General features: G+C 34.3%; 1 protein-coding gene across 3 annotated transcripts in view; it reads left to right on the top strand.

Moving 5' to 3' along the window:
* The window catches only part of LOC120516152 (histone deacetylase 9), a 710,327-nt gene extending 686,878 nt beyond the window's left edge, over positions 1 to 23,449 (top strand). For all 3 annotated transcript variants that reach the window (XM_039737623.1, XM_039737622.1, XM_039737624.1), the window contains 3 exons: positions 2,430 to 2,514; positions 13,348 to 13,501; positions 20,013 to 23,449. In XM_039737623.1, coding sequence (XP_039593557.1) covers positions 2,430 to 2,514; positions 13,348 to 13,501; positions 20,013 to 20,052 — 279 coding nt within the window. In that variant the 3' untranslated portion in view covers positions 20,053 to 23,449. The remainder of the gene's footprint in view (positions 1 to 2,429; positions 2,515 to 13,347; positions 13,502 to 20,012) is intronic.
* Positions 23,450 to 23,790: the final 341 nt, after the last annotated feature.

The raw sequence follows: 23,790 nt of genomic DNA, 5'->3' as shown, positions 1-23,790 counted from the left end.
AGCTCCCTGTGATTTTTACTTGTTTCCAAAAATCAAAAGTGACCTGACGAGAACACATTTTTATTCAATGGATGAAGTGCAGACAAAAACGGCAAGCCTGTTGAAGTCTTCAAGCAAGAAGACTTCCAGCACTGTTTCAATCAATGGAAGATATGTATGACACAGTTTAGAGATTGGGAGAGGGAATATATAGAAGGTCACAATGTTTAGAATGCTGTAATTCATCAATAAATATATATATATATATTTTTTACCAGTCTGGTTATTTTTGTGTCTGACCTCGTATATATATATTTTAAATTACTGACATACAGTATATACTGTATGTCAATAATTTACCAAAACCAGCCTTATGTAATTGATGTAATTCTTTTGTACATCTGTCTTTCTCTAGCTCTGTTGTTTCCTTTTTGTAATATGGAGATTAAAACTGCACACCAAATTCCAGCTGTGACCTCTAAAGTGTATTATAAAGCTTGTGTATAACCTTTCTGGACGTGTCCTCCATATGATGTATCCCAATGTCCAGCTGGTCCTGTTAATAACTTGTGCAAGTTTGTGTGGCCGGGTGCAACAATTAGTCAATTAAGGCTCTCATTTCTTTCTCAAAAGGTGTATTTTCTAACTACACATTCTTCATTTTTTATTTATACAAATTTTTATTTTACATGTTTCCATTTTTTTTTTTTCCATTTTCTAACCCGCTGAATCCGAATACAGGGTCACAGGGGTCTGCTGGAGCCAATCCCAGCCAACACAGGGCAGGAACCAATCCTGGGCAGGGTGCCAACCCACCGCAGGACACACACAAACACACCAAGCACACACTAGGGCCAATTTAGAATCGCCAATCCACCTAACCTGCATGTCTTTGGTTTGTGGGAGGAAACCGCGCCAGAGGAAACCCACGAGACACGGGAGAACATGCAAACTCCACGCAGGGAGGACCCGGGAAGCGAACCCGGGTCTCCTAACTGCGAGGCAGCAGCGCTACCACTGCGCCACCGTGCCGCCTACTTTATATGTGTAAAGCATTATAGTTTTTACATCAAAATTTACTTGTAACATATTTGCCTGTGTTTGAATTTTTTCAATGTTCATTGCTGAATCACTGTTAAATGTAAATTCTTACTGGTTTCTTAGATGTAATTTAATCCAAGTGATTTACATATTTACAAAAAGCCTGTCTAAGAATCAATATTCCTTACTCTTAAAAATACAGCATATTAAGGAAACACAGTCACTTTCTCTGCAAACAGACCAGTACCCAATACCTGGTTCTTTATTGCCTTTCATTATTGCTTTCATTCATTGGTTTGCAGATAATATGTTCAGGCAATATTATATGTACTATACATACATGCATTATCAGCCTAGCTCCACTGATTCATGCATTCTTTTGCTGTTCTTTGTCACTCTGACATTTTCTCTTTGTTACCATTCTTACCTGTGACCTGCTACTCTCCAGTCTTTTCTTCAGTTAACTTATAGGGGTCTCAAGTCAACACCACTACTAGTGCCCCTTAGTGCTACTAAAGGAAATCTCTTTTGAACAATTAAGGGTCACTTGCTTCCTAATCAGTAATCATAGCTTGTAGTTTTATATTTTGGAAGCTACAGTTCAGCTATAAAGTTTAGAAAGTACAGCAGTGAATAACTGCAAAATTAGGGTGGTGTATAATAATGGAATAAAAATATTGTCAACAGTGGTCTACAGATAGATAGATAGATAGATAGATAGATAGATAGATAGATAGATAGATAGATAGATAGATAGATAGATAGATAGATAGATAGATAGATAGATAATGTAAGAAACAGCAGGTTCAAGAAAATGAGAACAGTAAGACTAGAAACAGTCTAATAATACCATTGGTGCCAAAACTGAGATCATTATAAATAACAATATGCCATTATTCCTAGTCAGGTTTAATGGGCCATAGAGATTCATTTTGTCAAGGTCTAAAGCCAGCTATGTGTGTTTTATAGGATTATTTCTGGCCTACAGGCCCTACCAAAAATTCTCATATGCATTTCTAAATGCCTATGTTTTCTATTGCTGTAAACCAACCTCTGTTTGATTAGATAAAGATATGCTGTGTGCCCCATCTGTAATTAAATGTTTGTATTTTTCCGATTTATATGTAGTATTCTTGCTTGCTTTATAAGTCCAAAGATTAAAAGAAGCAAACATACAGTTCACATAGTCTGAGCATCAATTCAACACAGTGCACTTACAGTCGAATCCTCTGCACTGGGCCTTATAAAAGACATGAAGAAAAATGATAACATAAGTGAATGGTGGGGTGTATTTATGTATTTTTTCACTTCATCCCATTTTTAGACAGGATGTGGTATTTTCCTTTAATTAACATTTCAGAATGTTGTCTAAGTTGTTTTCCTCAACCGTATCAAATATATTCTTTCAGCTGGAAGCTATCCCAGAGAGCATTCTGCTAGCAAAACCAAATGAAAATGCTGTGGAGTCCATCAGAAAGACAATTGAAATTCAAAGTGAGTTTTTTTTCTTAGTTTTGTTTTGTTTGTATTAGGTACTTGACCATTTGCCAGCTGTAATTCATTTCAGATTTGCACAGGGTTATATTATTCACAAGTACTCTCCCAACTCTACCGGGTTAATTCCACAAAACGGTGGAACTAATCTTGTTTTTAACTTGCTTACTCAACAAGTAGGGTTTGTAGTGGATTCACACAGATTACTTGAAGCAATTTATGCAGTAGAAAGCATTTAATGTTCAGAGAGATCACTAAAAAATATAAAAGTTAATTTATTACTGGCAGGCAGCTACTTGGCAATAAAAATCAAAATAAATGTATTTCTCTGGGTTTTGTTTAAGCATTATCTTTCTATTTCTTCCAGTCATGGCTTTGCATAAAAAAGGAAGTTTGGATATTGTTCTATATATCCATCCATCTGGATATTGTTCAAACTGTTTAATTCCAAGTTCATTTATTACTGTTTTGCACAGCATGTAAAGGTCACTACATAGCGTAATATTAATATCATATTAGCTCTTCATAAAACAAGTAAAAACAGATAAATCCTAATAGGTTAAATTAAAATTTTGTTCCCATGACCCTTATTTATGCAGAGATTTGGAACAGGATGGATATTTGCTTCTGTATGCTTCTAAATGAGAAGTGTATAACTTTAAAAATGTGCTTAAAATTCTTTTATTGGATAAAGTTTTAAGGATTTTTCCCTTGAATAGCAAAATTCATAAACATGTATGCAACATTTTCAATACATCTAGGCAATACATTATTTTGTCAGCTGTGTTAAATGTAATTACAGATTAATAGTAGCTTCTATTTAACTCCATTAACACCTAGTTCATGAAATAATCATGTTTTCAAGTAGTTGTACTGTATACAGACAGTTACCATTGCTTCATGTTCAATCCATCCCTTTCTTTTTATGTTTAATTTCATTTTTTTGTTTGGAGTTCCTCTGTTTATTCGGGTATTATAGAGAAAATTCACTGTACAGTGTGTATATCTTCCATGTTGTGTCAGAACTTTTAACCAATATTTCCTGCACAGCAAAATGAGTGGGAAATTACATTGGAAGAAAACTCCACGGGAAAACAGCAAAGTAATGAACTGCTTGTTGCAGCCCTAACAAACAGCAGCACTTAAAAAAAATTGAATACTAATGAATATTACAGGTCAGACCTATAACGTACAAGAAAAGGAAATGCAAACAAACAAAATGTCAAAAGGGTTTGTGGTGCCATGGACAATCTCATTTAATGGTGGTTTAATTAGGATTTTAGATGCACAGGCTGGATCAGCACTAATATGGTTAGTTCATGTGCTGCTCATCAAGTGACAGCAGCTGCCTGGTTGTGTGCTGTTTGCATAGAAGAAAGACCAGAAGAGATGAGAGGGAAGGCATGCCTTTAGCGATGTCATTGGTCTTCTGGTTGGTCAAGGTTTTAGCTGAGGGCTGACAAGGAGAACTTTTAGGCAGTGACATGACTCTCAACCTGTTTCCCAGTGTACAGTTTACACCAGTCCCTGGTAGAGACATACCCTGCTTGCGTGGGTGACACAGTAATAAGGTACATCAGAAAATACTTTGTGTAATAAGTGGTCATCTACAATTCTGATTCAAATTATTAAGCAAAGAAAATACAACAAAATTTTTCTTACTTTTGTCAGACTTTCAGGTCTATGCTAGTCTTTTTTAAACATTACCAAGCACAGCATAACCCAATACTAATATTCACTTGAATTCTTTTTATAGTATAGAATTAAAAAAATATATATATGAAAAGAGTTGCGGCTCCAGCTGGGAGACTCTTTTCTTTCGAAAAAGGCTTTAATACAAGGGTTTCTATGAACACATCACACATAGAACTTGAAAAAACAGCCGTAAGAGGTATATCTTTACTTGTTAAGGCATGCAAGTCAAATAACAGCCGTGTTTGGAGTCACATGACTTTTGTTCTCCATGTCTGGAAGAGGTGGAGCTGGAGCCAGAGCAGAAGTGATGCCACTCTTCTTTTGGGTGGTGTTCTTCCACATGAATAACTAGTCAGCTTCACTACTCCCTTCTGCCTTACGTGTTCGACAATACTTACTCCTATTTTCAAAAGTAATATGATATCATTAAAGTGCAAACCATACAACATTTCCTTGCAGTGACTCTATTGTCTAATGTTATGGACAGGAAATTTTGCTGGGGTAAAGTAAAAATGAATAAAATACAACAGAAAGAGGTCAATGACAGTTTATAATGAATGAAAAGCTTTTATTTAAAACAAAATATGCTAAATGTCTTTGCCTATGAATAAGCTAACTCATCATCTAATTAGAGTATAGTAGTCCAGAACAATATAGTATAAAAGCAGAGAGATTAAGATTTGAAGTTTCTGCAACCAAAGGCTCAACCTACTACAGTAATGTGGTTTATCCTTTTATTTTTCAAATACTGACATCTTATTGTACACTTATTATAGTATACTTTAATACTTTTTTGTTTACAGTTTTCTTTAAGGCTTAAACGCAATTTCTGAAACTACAGCAATTTTTTTCAAAACTCTCCACTCAATTCCCAAAAACACTCACACAACATGGAAAATGGCAGACATCTCTTGCAAAACCACACACTTTATTCAAAACCATATAAACTCCTTTAAAAACTGTATTTTTGCATCAAACCTCTACACACAAACATTTAAATGAATAGCTCAACCTTAACACCAACTGCACACTAATGAGATAAATGCAAAACACTGCGATCACTTAAGTGTTTTCAGTGTGCAGTGCACAACAGTCTGCTCTTCCAAACGTTTTCAACCCTTTCTTCAAATGTACATGCATATAGTCAATAAAAACACAATTAAGGGGAAAATCAAACTTACTTTTCTAAAAATAATACTTTTTTACCCATACCTGTACATGAATATTAGGCTGATATGTATAATAAATACAAATACAGTTTTTTCTGATTGCTTACACACAGTTCCGTTAAACTGTAGCGCATTTTTGAAAAACTCTACACAAAAACCCTGAAACCACTAGTGCAAAGTGAAAAAGATCACAAAGCTCAAAAACATATAAAACATTGTAAACTATCAAATGAGTACACCATCCTTTTAATGAACTACACACTGATGGGATAAATGCAAAACACTGCATTGTATGTTGCATTTTCAACGTGCATTACATGGAAGCCTTCTGTAAACGGTTTGAAAAGTATTTAGGTGTTTCTTCAAAATATATGCAGGTAGTCAATAAAACAAACAAAGGAAAAAATCAAGCTTATTTTTCCAAAAACAAATACGTTTGAGCAGGAACATACTGTATTGTATGCTTCTAGGCAAAAAATACAGAAGGTAATACTGAAAAAGAAAGGAAAGAATTATAAAGGGATACAATTAGGCAGCATACTGTCTCCTCTTTGCTTCTGGCCAAAACACCTCATCTATGCCACAAGAAATGTTCTCTCTGGCAAGACAGCAGAGAAAGTATCTTTGGAGTGATGTATCCACTCATGACATGCCCACACATCTATAACTACTCAGGCCTCCTCCATTGCCCAGAGAAGTGGCACACATCTATATGGCTGGTGATCACACACCTTCCACCTTCATGATGAAAAGAATTCTTCAATCATGTTTAGAAATGGAAAGTATGGTGGAATATACAGCACAGACATTTGTGGATGGTTGATAAACCAATCTTGGACCATAGTAGACCGGTGAAAACTCATATTATCCCAGATGATGACAAACCTGGAATTTTGCGGTCCCTTCTGATGGTCAAGAATCAGGATGTTGTGTAGAGTGTCAAGAAATGTTATGATGTGGTTGGTGTAGTATTGGTCAAGAATGGCACAGTGATGTAAGACCCCATTTTATCCCATGGCAGCACACAAAATAATGTTACCCTATTACTATCCTGCAACATTGCTAATGGCACGTTGTCCTATGATATTTCTTTCCCTGTGGCTTGTTCTGTTCAAATTGAAGCCAACCTTATGAACATGCACTCATGATGCATTCTGGCAGCATCTAGCTCCATGATTCTCTGAAACAGAAAAGGCAAAAGCATTACAGAACACTTTAAACAAATGTAGAGCAGTCAATGCTGTATGGTGTAACATTGCACTGTTACTGTCTACAGTAACTATAACAATAATGACAAAAAATCTAGGAAAGGTCCACCTGCACAAATTTATAATGCTGTTCTATTACTCTGCCAGGGTTCCTCTCAAATGGCACTTTGTACAGCTGTGTCATTCTAATTTCATGCCATTGAAGGAGATGGGACAATGCTAACAAACTGAACCTTCTGATATTACTGAAAGTGGAGGTGTCTGAGAGAATGTGATTTTGAAGTTATCTCAATCGAATGCTGTTGTTTGTCAAGACCATATTCACAATATGCTCATCCCGCTGTGGGGTAAAGAGCTGGTTTCTTCCATCAGCAAGCGGCTGTCTTTCAATTCTGCATAACCATGATGTGAATGGATAGGGTGTAAGATGTTTTGCAGCACAAAATGAAATATTGTACATTTACTGTAATTTTTATGTCTAGACAATATAGATTATAGATCTACCATAGATGTGGGAGCACTACTGTATGTAGTGATGTAAAAAAGTATCATAGCGTCATGTAGGTAGTCTGTAGGTTACTTACCTGTTTTCATTTCTGAATGTTCGGATGACACCAGCTACCCTGAAGTGGCTAAGGTATGGATGGACTCTTTGCCCAACCTCCCTCAAACTCAAACCACGATTGTCCACATGATCAACCAAGGTCGCAGGTATTTGATTAGTTATGGACCTTCTTAGTCTTCTTTCTTATCCATGTCATCCACTTACCCTCACACCTCTTCCTCTCTGAGCAATATTTGCCCACATTGTTATCCAAAGCAAGATAAGAAACCTGTTGCTCATGATCTGCTATCTAAGTGGAGAAATTAGCTGTGAGTGTTTCCACACCTGAGAACACAGTTACATTTTGACTGTGTTTTCCAATGAACATACAACATGGTTCTATTTTGTAAACTGTGCGTAATGTAGAGAAATGTGTGTAATGTTTTGCAAATTGTGTGTTTTGAAATTGCTAACAGAGTGTTGAGCAGAGAACAAGCATATTGTTTTGCAATCTTGGTAAAGCGATTTGGTACATGAGGTGATTGTTTTTGTGATCTTGCTTCAGGTTCCAGTTTTTGTGTGTAAGCAATCAGAATAAAAAAGTGCAGGCTGATAGGCATAATAAATACAAATTAGGAGATGCAGGAAATGTTTTTTACAGGGAAAAGAGGAAAAGAAAGGAAAGAAATAGAAAGGGAAAAAACAGGCTGCATCCTGTCTCCTGTTTGAGCTTGGCCATAACACTTCATGTACATAGTAAGCAATGTCCTCTCAACCAAAAGAGTAGGGGAAGTATTGTTTGAAGTGACATATTCACCCCTTACATGCCCCAATATCTATTCCCGCACTTTTCCATTGCCTGGAGAAGTGGTATGTATCTGTACACCTTCCACCTCCATGATGAGAAAAATTCTTTAATTGGGTTTAGGAATGGTGGGTATGGTAGGAGATACAGCACAAAAAATTGTGGATGGACAATGAACCAAATTCATGCTCTGTTATCTAAGTGAAGAAATTAGCTATTAGTATTTTCACTCCTGAAAATTAGGTGTAGGCAATTTGCAGAATAATATGTCAGTTTGAACACCAATGTTTTCCAAATTAAGACAAAATGGGTTTAAGTTTTGGCAGTTTTGCCTGATGAAGAGAACTGTGCGAAGTGCTTTGTGAAATGTGTGTTTTGAAATTGAAAACTTAGTGCTAAGCCGAAAATGTGCTTCAAGTTCTGCAGGCTTGGTTAAAACATTTGGTACATGAGTAAATGGTTTAAATGATTCTGCCTCAAGTACCATTTTCTGTGTGCTCATGATCAGAATAAACTGTAATAAATAAAGCCTAAAATTAAAAGCTTTAAATATTAGTATCAAAATTTTTAAAATGTCCCTAAACTTAACTGGAAACCAACGTACAGACTTAAGATGAAGGGTTAAATGGTGTACTTCCTCATCTGCATACTGATGCTTGCTGACAGCAGTGACTGAATTAACCGAAATTAAAATATTTTCAACAGTGTATGAGTAAAGACAGCTCTGTTTGTAATAAATGACTAAATTAACTTTCAATTCAGTATAATGAGAAAATGTCTTACATTACTTACATTGCTTTGATACATCAAGCTTTTGGCATAACCATTGGGCAAATGGGAAAATATGTGTTGTTTAAATTGGGAAACTAAACAGAGATGCTGATTGTTTATAACTAAGTAAAACAATGTTGGTGACACACCTAAAAATATAATTTTAAGTATATATTTTTTCAGAAGTGATGTGCCTATTAAGATGATTAACTTTTTTCTCTCTACTGCACCCATAATTGAAAGTGAGGAACATTCACATAATCTGCATTTCTTATGAGCTGTTGCACTAATGTTTTTTTTTTTTGCTCAAAATCTCATTGTTTCCACAATTCTGAATAAATGTAAGCCAAGTGGCAAGAGCGTACAGCCTTGGTTAGTCTACAAGACTTTTCCATACTGGCCAGTTCATGGCGAGTGTTTCCAGGAAAGATTAAGAAGAGCAAATATTACTAATTTTGGATAAGATGATGGATGTATTATGGAGAAACCATTCTGAGTTAATGTACATCTTAAAATTTGCATATTTTAAATTGAACTAAAAATACTGCATGGAGCGTCCCTTTGGTGCATATATTTTAAGGGGATATTTAGAAAACTAAATTAATTGTGAAGAATTGCAAGTAACTGTGATCAGGGACCTAGCTGATTAACATATCATTAATGTTATCATTGTTATAGTATAAGGCACCCATTTCTAAGATACTGCTTGCAGAAGCAAAATGAAACAAAAGAATATCAGTCATCTACTAGTGATACTTTATATGGTAACTGCAACTGAGTGATATACAGTGAGAAAAACAAGAGAAAATTCACAATAAACTACCCTTTTTTGTACCTGATATTTGCTTTCTTATTGAATTTGTCTACTACACCGTATTTCAAACCTAATGAACTATCAAGTAACATACTGTACATAGTTAATATTATGAAGTATTGAAAAAATGCACACATCCTTCAAGTTTATATCAATATGAACCTGTTTACACAATTGTTATTTAAAATGTTAAATTTAGGTAGGTATAATTTTTGTAAAAGAGCTGTGTGCCTATAGGTTTTTTAGATTTTAAACTATACCATGTCATCAGGTTATTTATTTGTATTTGCACAGAGTTGATTTATCTGTACTTTATGAATCATATGTGTTTATTATGTTGAAGTATCCTGAGAAAAACATTTGAATCTAGCTTAAGAAATTTGGCTAAAAGAAACAGCAGATGGCAAACTTAACATCTATTCACGGTTCAAATAAACTGAACCATTTTATGTAAAAATAGTCTGAGTACACCCTGTCTGAATGATTTACACATGTCATTGCAAGAGTGCAAGAGTCTGCAACAGAAAAAGTAACCTTTTTTGTGTTTTCTTTTTAATCTAAAAAATCTGAAGAAATGGTAACTTGATACAACAAAAGGCAAATGAAATGTGAATCAGCTGACTTAAGTGACTGTACACAGTATGTACCTTACCATCCATTTTCAAATAGCTTTCTCTAATTCAGGATCACAAGGAATCGGAATCTTTAGCAGAAGTACAAGGGATGAACCATCTGTGGAATGAACACTAATCAAATCGAAGGGCCCACTAACTCACAAAATCTAAAGAATTTAAAGTTACTAATTAACTGAATGTACAAGTAAAAAGAAGTACAAGGACAAAAACTCACATAAACATATAGGGGACAGGCAGGCACCAAGATGGGGTTTTTAACCGAGTTTTGAGGTAGCAACAGAAACCACTCCAAAACCCTGGTTAAATGTTAAACGTTTATGAACATTGGCCATCTATCCTGTTCTAGTTTGCCTTGTGATCAACATCTGTCACTTTATTGCGTGTGCTTTTTAAACCACAAAGAGAACATTAAGTAACTACTGGAATAATTGTAATTTTGTGTTAGGCATAAAGTAAAAAATACAGGAAAATCATTACTATGAAAAATACTTTAGGTATCAGCTTAAGATGTTCTGGGCAATGGAAAATGATTGACTCTGTGTTTATGGTCACTAAGATTCCATGACAGTCATACCATAATTCAGTGAAAGGAGTGAATGTCTTTCCTAAGAAGTATACACATGAAACAGACAAATTAGTTTACTGGAGTTTTAACATGTTCCTAACCGGAATAAAGAGGATAAAATAAAAAGGAAAAATGGATGAGAGATATTTAAACAAGAACATATGATGCCTTGCAGCGGAAGTGCTAACATACAGTACATTGATAAACAGAAAGCAGTTTAAAAATTAGCTCAATTAAAAATTGAGCATATACTTTCATGATAGCACATTGTGGTAATTAGAAGCACTTCTGAACTATCTATTATTAAACTATATTTGTTATATGCTTAGCTAAACATACTTATGTTATAATAGTGGGTTACTATTCAAGACTGGTGTCTATTTTTTTTGCCTGCATAGTTTTGAAATGTTCAAACCTGCTGGTAACATCATTAACGCCTTAAATCATATTTCTTAATATGCTTGTAAATGTCTAGGCAAAAGTTTTTTGCAGAACAGCTGAACAAAATTTTTATGACTTATTTGATTTCTGTATTGTACCAATCTGAAATGATATGATGAAACGCCATTTAAGTTTCACTCCCAGAATCATAGTCTTGGATGGGGAGGGAGGGTCTTTTGAGTGACCTGGGTGTCCCTATGGTTTTATTATTGGAAGCGTTATGCTAGGGTGGCACGGTGGAGCAGTGGGTCGCACTGCTGCCTCGCAGTTAGGAGACCTGGGTTCGCTTCTTGAGTCCTCCCTGCGTGGAGTTTGCATGTTATCCCCTTGTCTGCGTGGGTTTCCTCCGGGTGCTCTGGTTTCCTCCCACAGTCCAAAGACATGCAGGTTAGGTGCATTAGCGATTCTAAATTGTCCCCGGTGTATGTATATGCCCTGTGGTAGGCTGGCACCCTGCCTGGGATTTGTTTCCTTCTTTGTGCCCTGTTGGCTGGGATTGGCTCCAGCAGACCCCCGTGACCCTGTAGTTTGGATATAGCGGGTTGGATAATGAATGGATGGAAGTTTTATGCTCCCTGTAGATTTAACCTTGGCAAATTGGTCTAAGGAGAGAACCCAAATATACACATTCAAAATTTGTCATCCAAAAGGCACTCATTAAAACTGAGAAAACCTTAGCCAGAATAGGAATACCATAATCCAATTTTGGATTAAGGCCTAAGGGTGGTGTTGCTAATTAAATATTAGTTAGTTAGTTAGTTCATGTACCCAAGATGTGCTTAGCCCAAAGAAATCACATGAAACCTGAGATCTAGATCATTACCTGCAAGGCAAATGTTGAAGAACAAGTTCATTGACTAGCATGTTATGGGTATGTTTACAAAGACCATATCTTTACAATGAAAATGTGCCCTTGTTGTTTGTATGTTACTTAACTAATAAAGAGGAAGAACTTGTGCTGAAGGTTGAAAAGCATTTGCTTAACTTAATGTACATACAGAATTGACTCTAATAACAGGCGTCTTGAGTGGATGGTCTCTCTCTTATTGTACCTACCAATTGAAAATGCCACAGGCAGCTACAGAGGTACTCACATGCCCCCTGCTTGGTGCCGCAATGCTGATGCTTGCAGTCGAGGATGAGAGAATCAACACAAAATAAAAGTTTAACTATTCAGAGTATCTGACTTCCTTAACAGGTTTAGTACTTCAATTCTCTAAATGCAAAAAATTTGAAAATTATTGAATGGTGAAATTGGAAGAAATGTCCTTCCTAATTTTTATCCGAGTAGTGAATTGTTATTGGTCTTTAGTCCTCGCAATGGATTGTTCATAGCATGGTAAAATATTGGAATTCTTAAAAGTGTATCTTGTATATAAGAGCTACAGTATGAGGCAAAGGTCAGTTACTGACTTTGGTCATGTTATTTGATCTAAAGCAATGTGTTATAGACTCTGGGAGTGCATCTTTTTAGGCTCTGTACACATGTTATTGATGGAAGAGCAGAATGGATCCTCCAGTCAAAAATGGAAGCAGCTGATATAACTATATTTTGGAAGTTTCTTATTTTGTCACAATCCTTAGATCCATTGATTGAAACCCAGTAGATAGATTTCCATGTTTGACTGATACATATGATTGGACCAATAAGGTGGTACCTGTGGTAGTAGTCAAAGGAAAAACCCAGGTTTGGGAGCAGTTTAGGGAATGGTTTTTGAGGTTCTGGAAGCTCATTCAAAGAAACAGAAAGGGTATAGGGATCCTAAATGAAAGCTATTCTCAATTAAATTTGAGATGAATGTGCAAAAATGTTCAACGTGATTTGCTTCTCATAATTAGAAATTAGTGTGTAAGTCATATTTTCTATATTTATGCAATATGAGTATAAACTGGTAAAAGTTGCTTGTCCATACTCACAAAGTGAGTCATTGACCCTGTGTTTTCAATTCTGACCCCTAACTCACTAGTCTATGCTCACTTCCTGCTGTTGTTTATTTTACTAAATATGAGAATCTCTTTGAAGTAATAATTAAGCATTTCATCTCACTTGACCTCTGTAGATACTGAATGACTCTTCAATTTATTTTTCCCAAATCTTAAAAACTCTGTCGACTATATTATATTTATCTTGGCTTTCCTTACTTTAATATTTCTTATATACAATAATGACTATTGTGTTTTTTCAGGCAGGTACTGGAAATCTGTTGCAAAGTATGCATCCACACTAAATTTATCTTTTGCTGAAGCTCGGAGAAATGAAAAAGATGAAAGTGATACAGTAACAGCAATGGCATCACTCTCTGTTGAAGTTACACAGTCACATACAAAAGAAGATAACAGGTAATGAGAACCTAATCAAAACAATGTTCACTTGATGTACCGTTTAACATATAGATATTGTATAGCATGTTATTTATTAATCCTAAGACTAGATTTTAAATTTTGTGCAAAATGTGATGAATAACAAAAATAAGAACCAAAACCACTTGATCACATTAAACCATATTTTAGCATGATACCTTATTGATTTGATTTATCATTCTATTACATTTTAAAGAAAAGAGAAATGAGGTTAAACTTTAAATAAACATTTAAACAGGATTCTATTCTTGTTCCAGCTGATTAGCTCAGTCATTTTTTATGTGAAGTTTTTTTACTTTATCCTTATATTTTACTTTATCCTTATACTTTATCCTTCTCTGACCACAAAGACAAAAGTCTTAGGTTAACTGGTGACTCTAAATTAGCCCAGCATGAGTTTAGTAAATAAAAAAATTGTATCTGAATGAGTCAAAGCAAGCATTTTATATTCATACATATTTCCCTAATAATAATTAATACCAAGTAATTAATACAATATTATTAAGTAATAATAATGAAAATATTGTTTCTGTACAGTTGAGTTTTAATTTAAGCTAATGAATGTTTTATGTCAATGTAATAAATAAGAAAATGTGCTATGAATATTAATGTTCAGTTTAATTAATTTTTTTTGGAACAGAAGTGAGGAGTGCCTGTATTAGTGTATTGATTGTAGCTTTTACTGCAATTAAGATGAGTTTCCTGAAAATGATGTGCCTTACGAGCTACCCTTTAGAATGTTTCCTAAAACCCCTCTTAATTGTATAAAGTACTTCTTCATTAAACCTGAAATTGCTCCGTAAAAAACATCACAAACAATTAATAGAGAATACATTCATTGCATTATTGGTATTGCAGTTATGCTTGGTCCATTGGTGGGATAAGAACGATGAAGTAAAAATGCAATTATAATCAAATATAGTTATGTGAAAACATATAAATAGGCCCAAAAATGAAGTGACGGATGCATGCCTGTAAAGGAGGAACACACTTTTCCAAAGAATGTTTTCTTATTTAGATAACTATGATAAAAGCAGAGTGTTGATGTTTATTAAACAAAAGTAGGATGAGAAAGTACAGAAAATAAGTGCCTACATATTATATCCTAAGTAAGGCGTCAATCTGAAAAAAATATGAGGAATTAAAAAGAGAGGCCAAAGCTAGAGGCAGCCAGATAAAATGTCTGCCCCTTTCCTCAGAAGAGGACAACAGGGAACATGAAGTAAAAAATAACAACTTTCAATTGAAAATCCAAATAAAAAACAAAATAATTATCTAAAAATAGTAATGGTGATAGCTGCCTAATCTACAAATCAGCCTCGTATACACATCCTGCTCTGCATTTCCATCTCCATTTATTTTTCCTCATTTTCATCTTCCTTGTTTTTATTGGGCAAGGGTATACCTACTGTAATAGTTACTGTCACAGTGCAATGCTGCTGAAGTAAAAATCTGATACCATGCAACTTATGAAGACAGCACAAGTGCGTTTTCTGTCTGCAGATTTGCTAATGTGGTACATGGAATTGTTCGCCCATCATAATCTTATCTTCATAATCTCCAGTGAAGTAACATGACATAAATTAAATGTTCTTTGTCTGGTAACCTTTGTCATTAAGACTGGCACAAAAGGTAACCATTTTAAGAGGCACTTGTAAGGTTGGGTTGGGGAGCACAAAGATTACAAAGGATTTTGTGTGCTACTTTATTTACTATAGAATTTAGTACACCCTTGTAAATTAAAGATTGTTTTGAATGATTATAATGTTGTTAGTACTATAATACTTTTGGAAAACCAACTCCTTTCTTTACTGTTTGTGCTTTGTTCTTTCAAGAAATTTTGAAAAAGGCATCAGTAAAAACTGCAAAGATCTGAACTGCTAGGAGAAATTTTCTGATATATTAACCTCTGAATTTCTAGTGTATTGTAGTTCACCTAATCATTCCATGAGCACACTATATTGCTCAGTCTGGGTCTAGCAGTGTAGATCATTGTGTATGTTTAATCGCTTTCTGAATACTTATGCAGTAACATTGCTTTCCCTTGGCATGGTGGAAAACCTAAATGATATATCCTAAACACTAGATGGTTCTTTTTAGTGCTTTTGATACCAGTGCCCTCTCCAAGCACAGCCCTACCTTCAATGCAGCAAATGTTGCTTGCAATACCTGAACAAAATTTTTAGATATTTTTTGGTAGGAGTCATGGATGAAATATACCTCTTGTATGAATCCTGGTGAATTACTTCGGATTTGATGCTTACTGTATATGTCAGTTGCTCCAAAAAGTAAAGACTATGAGTTTGACTCCTCCCTATTGGGGAGAAATCTTAATATAAAGATCAAGTCACAACCTTCCTAGCTCTTACAGATTTAAATCAGAGCAGTCTTACCTTTGAATTTGCTTTTTCAGGAGGCTGACCTTAATGGCCAGTTGCTTCTGTCTCCTATTTACTGAATCCAGCAGAGAAGGAATACTGAGCTGGTAAACAGCAACCTTTGTCATGTGTATGGACTTGCAAGCACTGTGAACATTTACTTCCATGGCAGATTGTTTTCTTTTGCATGGACCTCAAGAAAATGACTACAGAGAATGTAATTGCATTTTCATTAAAACTATAGACTACCTTCTAATTAAGGATGTGATTTAAATAGAATGCAATTACAGAAGATTCTACAGAAGCTACGCAGGGATTGACCACTAATGGTCATGTGGGGTTGAAGTGTCTGTACTGTATGTTTCACTATAATTAATCTCTTAGTCAAAAGTGAATCTTTAGAGCTTATCGCTTAATTGAACTTCTAGTTTTCAAGTACCTATTTGTTAGTGGATTCCGCAAACTATACAATTTACCAAAGCATTCATTGTTTTGGTGTCTTTAAGTACAATAAATTATATTTCATTCTTTAGTTATAATATTCTACTGTTTTGTAGCTAAAATATGGTTTTAATTAGTAGGCAATTTGAAAATTAACATGCACAAGTGTGACTCGATAACTTTATTATATAGATCTGTGTATGTTGTGCAGAGTCTGTGTTTTTAAAACAACATCATTTCCTATGAAACAGAACATCTACAAACTGGATTCAAATTTGACAAAATTGTTTTTTTTAATAAAACATTGTCAGCAGCTGGATGGACCCTTGCACAAAATAACTGACCAGATGTCAGTGAAGACCAGAGTAACACAAAAGCTGGGAATCATCTTTTGCTTAAAAGACAGTAGTATATATCTGCAGCTAGTGTGGCTGTCTTGGACTCACTGAGCAACCCAGAGCTACAAGTAACTTGAATCAGTGGTAGCATTCCTATTTGCCAATGTTTTGATCCTCTGCATCAGTATATTAGAAAAAAAATGATTGAATTAGTAGCATTGTAAAATAACAGCTGAAATCTCTCAATCGTAACATTAGGCAGACATGCTAGCCCATTAAGTTACAAGTACCCGCATGCTGCTTCCTGTTAATGAGCATGTCCAATCAACAGTGAGATATAATTCTAGTCAAGATTAAGTTGCTCCCTCTCTGTTTCCCTTCATTCCACTGTAATTATTAACACAATGTGTGGTAATTATACTCTTGGATTTTTGCCAGTGTGTGCGGTGCACATTTCATTGTCAGTTTTTCTCAAATTTACGCGGGCATTTGGGCACCTTGCCCTTGCTCAGATTATAAACAGCACAAAGATTACAGTTATGCAAATGGCAAAATTAATGTCACCTTTGCAAAATATAAATTACCTGAGTGCCTGAACTTTATTTGATAATGCCAATATTAAATAGGTTTTATAAATACTTTGTAAGTGTTATTTTCCTGGTTATGATAGGTTAATGTTTTAGTGTCTTCTGCGGAGAAACCACCACTAATGATTCCACTAATGAGTTACAAAGAACCTGGATTCTTTTATTAGTGTTAAAGAGGATGCCTCATGGAAGTGCTTAGCAAGATACAAGTGTTTAAGCAAACAAAACTACTTGTATTTAGATTCTGGTAGTGTTATAGTTTTTTTCTTTGACTTTGAGTTTAGTATAGTTCCTTGCACTTTGGTCATACATTTTACATTTAGTGTACTGACTTTTGTAAAACCTTGATAACTTTATCTGCTAAACCCTAGATAATACACCTCCATGATTCTGCCACTCCAAATTAACAAACTATTCAAGAAATGACTTGCATTTTAGTTCTGCTTAAATACGATATCATGCTAGAATAACATATGTATCTCTCTTGGCCATACAAGTGTGATTTCTATGTGTAGTCCATAGTTCAACCAAGGTACTCCAACACCTACTGGCTCAGAAGAGCAAAGCCCTGGTCATTCTTGATCAAGACACTAAGCAGTGTGTATAAAGTTTACTTGCTAATTGGATCCCTACCAACTTTTTTTATTTTTGGGATGACTTTGTTAGCCTGGAAGACATCTGTAAATCAAATACTTTCATCAAATGTTCAATGTTCCTCATCATCTAAGCTTCCACGCTGTGTTTTTTATGATCTATAATCTGAGGTGTTTCCTGTGGGGTAAATGCTGCCCTGAGTTCTTTTGGACATCATCTGTAATATTGCCTGTCAATGGAGAGTGCTCTATGCCATCTCTATAATGACCAAGAATCGTTATCCACTTTGTTTTGGAACAAAGCACTCATTACATCAAACAGTCTTATAACCAGCTTTTCCATCTTTAAGAAGGAGTGACTTGGAATGCTCAAATGAAAACTAGCATCTAAAAACAGATTACATTGAGGATTTCTTTTCAACAAGCACTTTAGTCTGTAGTAGTGATACAGACCTTCTGATAATTTTGAAAAAGTAGAAATGGTCTCCAGTTAGGCAGAAATAATATTTATTGAAATAAAAATTTATTGAGACAGAAATTGCAACATTTTTCTCAAGGTCAGTTATGCTGTTCAAGGTATTTGGAGTGAGGCTGTAGGAGTAACCTGCAGATCAGTATTTGATGTGATTTTAAGATCTGTTGTACTTTAACGCTTCAGGTATTATCATGGAAGAAGAAAATGATGAGATAAACATCTTCTGATGTAGTGTGTTTATTAGACATTATTGTCAAAAATTGTTTATTGTAATAATAGGTTGCATACCTTCTTATTGAAGTTGTTGAAAGACATAACCTAAAACTTCCAAGAAAAGGCAAAAGGAATATAGTTATTTTGTAAGTAAACTAGAAAGTTTGAATGGATGTTTGGTGTTGCCCAGTTGTTAGGATTAGGAAATTGAGAAGACAACATGGAAAGATAATAAATGTAATCCTGCAAATATCCTATTGGCGGATGCACCTAGCCAGGAGTGGCATGTCCTGCCATGGTTTGTAAGCAGGAGCCGTGCACTCTCATGAACATATCCACACCCACTGCAGGCCAAACTAACGTTACTCAGTATCTGTATTGCAAATACAAACTCAAATTCCCAGAAAGCTTTGCTAAAAGGCACAAAAGACACCACCTGAATTGGGGTCTGAGTACAACCATAAACTAAAACTATATGCAACATTTGTTGAAACACTTTGAAAAAGTACATTTAAAGTTACAATTAAATAGTCCTATGTACTTCCGGGATATCTCACATCATTACCTTAGACTTATTGTGCTTGTTTTTCTACTTTGCATTGTTCTTTTTTTATTTCTGTTTGGGCATGCAGCTGTCTAACTTTTTAGGGAGTTATCTCAAATGCTATGAACTAGCTACTGTACTTTTATGGAAGCATAGATAGTACAAATGACAAATCAATGTTGATTCAGTTTTTTAAACATAACATTTCACAATGTTAACCATGGAAAAAATTGCTGAATTGCTTTTTAATGAACCTTCTGGTGCATTTTACTATACAATTAATTAAACTACCTATACTGTGTAAAAAAAACTTTCAATATTAAACATGTTTACAAAGTGCTGTTTTATAAAATATTGAGCTAACACAGATTGTGGATTTATTGGTTTAAAAGGTGCAGGAATGCTTAATGCTGTAAGAGATGTAATATAATATATATATATAAATTCTTTGCAACATGCAAGTTAAGTGAGTTGGTCAGGGCCACACAGTCAGCCAGAGGCAAAGATGTGTGTCCTATTTAATTATATAAATGAAGAAGGTGTGTATTATTTATTTAGCCGCTATCTTGAAAATATGCCCAGATGCACATGCAAATTATGTAATATTTAAATCTGAAGAAGATGGCAAAATGTAAATTAAAATGGTTCATTCTATATTTTCCTACTTAAAAAGCCTTACATTAAATTTAAAATTATTCCAACACACTATAAGAACATTTGCAATCATTGATTTAGACGTAACTGCTTTTCCATTTGACATTTTGTCTATACTTCCTGTTAAAGAACCTCTATTTATGGACAGCAGCACAGCACAAATAAACATTCTACAGAAGTGAAAAATCAACTTTGATTAAGCATGAAACTCTACAATGTCATTGTGTACTCTTGCGCTTTATTCTGATTGCCTGTTTATTTTTACAGAACCGCCATTGAGCCAATGGAAGAAGAGCCGGCTTTGTGAAGTGCCAAGTTCTCCAAGCCATTTCCTGTGTGTGACATCATTGTGTATCCCCCTCAAGGCACCCACAGACATGTCTTGTCTGCTGCTTGGGTGGCATAAATTAGATGGAACAGACATGTAGGGCAAAAAAGCATTTCACTTGCTCCTCAAATATATAAAAGGGGATGAGAGGTTGTTGATCTAAAACCGTCATGTCCTGTATATGTTTAAATTAAGGTGATACCATTGCACTTAAAGTGAAATTGACCTCTTTTGGGCACCAAGTGATTTTTTTTTGTAGCTACAGACACTTTTTTGTGTGCTTGGAATCCTACTATACAATAGGTAAGGATTGCATTTTAGCATGCATTTGAAAAAATATTTGGTAAGCAGTTCACAAAAAGTATTTTATACAAATGAAAATGAATCAATCAGTTTCTGTTTTTCATTTGACCCTTTAAATATCCTTAACGTTTAAAAGGTGTAAGATGAACATGACACATTAAAATATGAAAATTAAAGGCTTACTTTTTCCACTTTAATTTAACATCTTATAAGTTTAAATTGAGACTACTTTATACCACCTGTGGAGTTTTCATTAAAAGCTCAATGCAAAATTAATCTATAAATGGTTACTTTTTTCCTTTATAAAATGTCACGTTGAATATATGAAAATTGTATCTGAGGAAGTTAGACTGGGGTGCAACCTTTGACGAAATGACAATATATTATTTTCATTTGTCTACTGTTGTCATTAATGATAATTTAACATACAAAGATAACATGTTGTTCACCAAAATATTTTTGAATATGTAAACAAGTGTCTGTTTTAGAAGCTTTGTTGTAAAATGTTATGGAAAAAAAGTACAACAGAACAGGAAGACAGAATGAGAAGAATCCATTCATTTTCTCTCTTTCTTCTAAAGGAGTCCTACTCGGGTGGATATGTGACAGATGAATGTCACTTTGCCTTAATATTAAACTGGATAATTCAGATTTTATTAGGAATTTTTAAACTAAAAGTCTGACATAACATAATATACACTATAATGTTCAATGTCTATGTAAAATAATAACCAGTGGCACTTTAAGGACATTGTAATTTATTACAGGCTGAAACTGATTATTTTATTGCATTTTATTCCTAACTGTCCAGCTTTCAAGTATTGCTTCGAAGCCATAAGAGCACAGCATCAAACTCTGGTTTAATATTTGGAAGGAAACCTTAATTAGAACAAGCTTTTTTCTCAAAGGTTATGATGATATGAAAGATTGAGGAATGTGGTTTGAGTTACAGGGAACTGAAACCTGTAAATCAAAGATGAAAAGATTTCATTCAAATAGAATTATAGATTTCTCTTTTGTCATCAAGTCAAACTTTTTTTTTTAGCATTTGAACATTCAAAAAGTTAAGGCTTTTTTATAAAGAAGTTCTGTTTTAGATAATAAAACAATATTTGGGTGATATGTGAGTGCGGATGCCTGGGATCATTTGCACCGTGCCAAAATATTCTAATAGATATTCACACGCACACAAACACCAATCACACATCGACAACCTCAAAAACATAGTTACTTGCTTGTATTTACTCATATATAACGCATTTATTGATTATAGGAAAAAAACAGCTGTCACGTTTCAGGTAATACACAAATATTATGACATCTTTTCATGTTTGTACTGATAGAGTAGAAGTAAAGGAAAGTTTAAAGGACAGCTCTGCAAGTTACATCAAACCAGGTGTCTTCTTACTATTGTTATTAAAACTTGCCAAAGAAACATTTTATTTCATTTTCTTTGCACAAGTGTCCTAGTTACATTAGTTTTCTCTTTTTTTTCATTTATTAATTCTACTGGAGTTAAAAAATATTGCTCTACAGTTGAAAAACTTGATAACATTACAAATCAGAATAACTGACAGCAGTATGTATTTATTTTGCCATCTGGGTCACCATTTTTCTCACCTTTTAATAGTCTGATGTTTTTTGTAATAGCAAATCAGGTTAATGGTTAAAACTGTTAAAGAAATATTAAGTGACAATACCTGTTTACATGTATTTTATCACTTGTGTTTTTTTAGAAAATCAAGATGATGTTTTGTTTTTTTTCCATAGTTTATTTACACCCATCTTTTTGATAAATTATGATTGGATTGGATTGTGATCATTTATTTAGTTATTTCAACTCTGGTTGATCTTTATTTCTATGTGTACCTTTTTCTTTTATTTTTCAAAAGCTTTTATAAGACAAGTTTCATTTCTTAGCTGAGACTGTGCCTTTCACTTGATGTGTTCCTCGTGTTTAAGGCTAGGGGTGTATGTACAGATTTCACTGTTCATGTGAAGAAACTTTGTGAAAGGCTTGAAATAGTGCACACTAGCATACAATGCACTCTGGAGACATGCAGTACAGTAGTGTGGCTCATATTCAACACATCTAAAATGCTTTCTAGAATGTACCAAATAATATTGCTTGTTATCATTTTAGTAACTGTATCATGACTATTATTTCAATAAAGTTACCGACAATTAAATTAAAATAGTGAAGAGCTTTGTGGCAATACCCCAGATACTAAAATACTGTCATTTGCAGTCATTTACTTTGTATACATGTATGTATACTAGAGTGAGCAATTGATTCAAGGCTATTACATTAATTAGCACATTACCTCATGAAAATTAGTTTACCCGGGAATTCAGTCTATTTCTAACTTGAATATGACTCTACAGAAGCTATTGGTTTTATTTTTGTTTTCTTGCCACCAAACTGCATAATATAGTTCACTACCATAGCACCCTGCCATAATCAAGCTGTAGAATACCAACTACTTGTATTTTACTTATGAAATTATTCACAGATGCACATGTACCAATGGATATGTGTGCATGTGTATATCTCTTTTTGAAATTATCAGACAAACACTTTACTAACATGATTTCTAGTGGAGACAACATGACTACTTAACATGGATGACAGTACATAAATATTCAGAAACTCATTAGGTGTGTTTGGTGCCAAAAACAGACAGGTTATGCTAAAGACAGATGTACCTGAAAATGCTACTACTTAAACTAAAATAGTGTTTTCTTTTTTTGACGTAAATCGGCAACATTAGCAATATTTGAGATTTTTGATGTAACCTATGTTAGACTGTGCTATACGTAACATCTCATTAAACCACTTCTGTGTTAACTTAATCAGTTAAAAGTGAGAATAAGAATCTGGCTCAGTAATAGGATATAGACTTCTTGTGGAAGAACAGCATAACAGACAAGCCTTTTTTTTCTAAGAAAAGAGGGAAGAAAGTTGTAAAGTGGATGACTGCATTTTGCATTGTTGCATAAAGAAAGATTTTGAAGAAGCATATTTCTTGTGTTCTTGGAATATATCTTGCATAAATATTTGTAGTATTGTTAGCTAGATTGTTTGTGGTGTACCGTTAAATCACTGTATCTCCAAACTTGTACAAACTGTTCTCAGTTTTGTGTTTTGTATTCTGTTTTGACTACTATTGTGAAGAAATACTATTTACTAAGTGTCCTTTTTTAATAAAAGAAAAATACATCTGTGTGAATTATGAGTTATGATTGCTTATGGTCATTTTTCATGAAATCATTTGAAAAACATTGAAGATGTTCAAGACAACATTTCACAATATGTACAGTAATGGCCTGTTTGTAGAAACAATCTCATTTTCTTACTGATTGTCAATTAAAAATGTATTCATTAAGAAATACAGACATGTATGTATGTTAAAA

The sequence above is a fragment of the Polypterus senegalus genome, chromosome 15, assembly GCF_016835505.1.
Source record: "Polypterus senegalus isolate Bchr_013 chromosome 15, ASM1683550v1, whole genome shotgun sequence".
Taxonomy (NCBI): Eukaryota; Metazoa; Chordata; class Cladistia; order Polypteriformes; family Polypteridae; genus Polypterus; species Polypterus senegalus.
The sequence above is the reverse complement of the archived record's forward strand: the minus strand, read 5'-3'. Positions and strand labels throughout refer to the sequence as shown.